Source organism: Cyprinodon variegatus, unplaced genomic scaffold, assembly GCF_000732505.1.
Source record: "Cyprinodon variegatus isolate N-32 unplaced genomic scaffold, C_variegatus-1.0 Scaffold1598, whole genome shotgun sequence".
NCBI classification, from domain to species: Eukaryota; Metazoa; Chordata; class Actinopteri; order Cyprinodontiformes; family Cyprinodontidae; genus Cyprinodon; species Cyprinodon variegatus.
In genome coordinates, this window is record NW_015152051.1 from 60,516 (window position 1) to 63,004 (window position 2,489).

General features: G+C 50.2%; 1 protein-coding gene across 1 annotated transcript; it reads left to right on the plus strand.

Moving 5' to 3' along the window:
- The first annotated feature begins 305 nt into the window (after nt 1-305).
- LOC107104043 (tumor necrosis factor-like) lies at nt 306-2,150 on the plus strand. The gene is made up of 4 exons (XM_015403950.1): nt 306-934; nt 1,009-1,063; nt 1,147-1,206; nt 1,441-2,150. The coding sequence occupies exons 1-4, from the start codon at nt 746-748 to the stop codon at nt 1,884-1,886; spliced, it is 750 nt and encodes a 249-aa protein (XP_015259436.1). The 5' UTR covers nt 306-745; the 3' UTR covers nt 1,887-2,150.
- The last annotated feature ends 339 nt before the right edge of the window (nt 2,151-2,489 follow it).

The window sequence follows — 2,489 nt, forward strand, 5'->3', positions numbered from 1 at the left end:
CAGATCAATGAGTGTTTTTGTTTTTTCTCCCAAACTGTTTACATTTGATCACTGCTGACCTTTATGGATGGAAATGTTAATTTACTGTCTGAAAGCTGTAAAAAACAAAATGTAGTTTAATATATACTCGACTTGTATAAAAATAATATTAGTTTATCCAAGTCTAAGATTGAGTTCAGAAAGTGAAATGGAAAAGGACCAGAAGAACCGGTTTGGAGCTTCTGATTGCTTCATCTAAATGAAACAGAAAGCTGCCAGATTTTGTTTTCCAGCTCAGGAAAACTTCCAGAGGATTTTTACATTTAGACCCAGATCTGATCAGATAGTTGCAGAACTTTAAATCTGATCCTTCAGTTTGTTTGATTCTGTAGTAAATCAGTAATTCTTGATGTCAATAAGACCCCCCCCCTGCATGGCCTGGCCTATCATTCACAGATCATTGGGAAGCTTCACATGTTGAAGCCTCTAGTTTAAAACCTTGTTTTAAAAACTCCGTCTGAAGCCGCAGATCCTGCGACGCTCCAGACTGAGAAATTCTGTGACTTCTCTTTCCTTTGCCGCTGCGCTTGTTTCTCTCCGCGGCGCGAGCGGCTGCTGCAGCTGCGGCCTCTCCACTCAGTGACATAACTGGAGTTTCCCTTCTGCAGGAACAGCCTCCAGAGCATAAATACTAGAGGCCGCCTGGCAGAGGTTCAGTCTAACTGTCAGACAGGCGGAAGCTCAGAGGCTGATTCAGACACAGACGATGACGGGCTACAAAATCACAGCGGGAGACGTGGAAGCAGGTCCTCAGGGCAGGATGGAGGTTCTGGTGGAGAAGAAGCCGTCCACAGGGTGGATGTGGAAGGTGTTCGGGGTGCTGCTCCTACTGGCCCTCAGCCTTGGAGGAGCCCGGCTCTATGTGTGGTACCAGCTGGAGCGATCAGGACCAACAGTAAGTCTGAGTTTAACTCTGCAGAGGTTTGGTTTCTGGTGCTTCTCTTTAATCTGAGCTTTTCTAACCTCCAGACCGGCTCAGAACACACAGCAGCTCCAGTCATCATGGACTCTGATGTCACCACAGGTGAATATCACCTCAGTTTGATCTAAATCCACAGGAAGCTTAACCTGAGATGATCTGAACTCATTGTGTCTCCTTCTCCTCAGGGACCCATTCCAAGCTGAGGGAAATCAGCAGGAGGGCGACGGCCGCCATCCATTTAGTCGGTGAGTCAGGCCCTACTTTAGCCTAGCTCTCTGATCTTAGCCTAGCCCTCTGACCTAAGCCTAGCCCTCTGACCTAGGCCTAGCCTTCTGACCTAGGCCTAGCCCTCTGGCCAAAGCCTAGCCTTCTGACCTAAGCCTAGCCCTCCGACCTAAGCCTAGTCCTCTGATCTTAGCCTAGCCCTCTGAGAGCCACCTGTGGGACCTGCAGAGACTAAATGTCTTCCATCTTTGCAGGTAAATACGACGAGGATGACAGGAAGCCCTCTATCGAGTGGAGGGACGCTGTGGGCCAGGCCTTCTCTTTGGGGGGCCTTCATCTGCAAGACAACCAGATCATCATCCCAGAGAGGGGACTGTACTTCGTCTACAGCCAGGTGTCCTTCAGGGTGTCCTACAGTGAGGACAAGCAGGGCCTGTCGTCCCTACAGCCCCTCAGCCACCGGATCTGGAGTTCCTCCACCTCCGTGGGGAAGCCGGTGTCCCTGATGAACGCCGTCAGGTCGGCGTGTCAGAACCTGCAGGAGGAGGACGGGCTATCGGGCCGCGGCTGCTACAGCACCATCTACCTGGGGGCCGTCTTCCACCTGAACCGAGGAGACCGGCTTTGGACGGAGACCAACCAGCTCACTGAGCTGGAGACCGAGGAGGGGAAGACCTTCTTTGGTGTGTTTGCACTTTGAGTCACTGCTGTGATCACCAGGGAGCGTACCTGAGCACGCTTTCACACCTTGATTCAGACGTAGAAATGCTAACATCTCCATGGAGATGGACCCAGACTTTATTAACTGTACCAGTTGAAACTTTATTTCTGTTTTAGGCACTTTTTGTTTGTATTTATGCCGACATGAGGCTGTAGGAGCAGAAAGCTCCTTCCTTATTTTAAACATTTATTTATTCATATTTATTGGTATTTAAATCTGTTTATCATGTTTTGTATAAATAAAAAAGCCTGAAAAGCAACAAAAAGAGAAGTTTTTTTCTGAGACCACAAAGAACCCCCCCACACACACACACACACACCCAGTCGGTGAAAGTTGCTTGGAATTCCTCCCCAGCCAGCGAATTCTTCCCTCGTTAGGAGGGGAATTTCCTGCTAGCTTTCAGCCGCCTGCTGGGTCAGGTGGAGGCCCAGAAGCCTCAGCCCTGATCGGGTTTTCCCCGGCGACGCCCCCTCACAGCCCACACACACACACACACACACCCTGCAACCTTCCAGCTGTAACCCGAGACAGCACAGGAAGCTGTGTGTGTGTGTGTGGGCTGTGAGGGGGCGTCGCCGGGGA

Excerpts from the sequence above, each read along its gene's own strand:
- LOC107104043 (XM_015403950.1), top strand. The coding sequence starts at position 746 with ATGACGGGCTACAAAATCACAGCGGGAGACGTGGAAGCAGGTCCTCAG. Across the intron at positions 935-1,008 it reads TGGAGCGATCAGGACCAACA|ACCGGCTCAGAACACACAGC; the intron begins GTAAGTCTGAGT and ends TCTAACCTCCAG. Across the intron at positions 1,207-1,440 it reads GGCCGCCATCCATTTAGTCG|GTAAATACGACGAGGATGAC; the intron begins GTGAGTCAGGCC and ends CCATCTTTGCAG.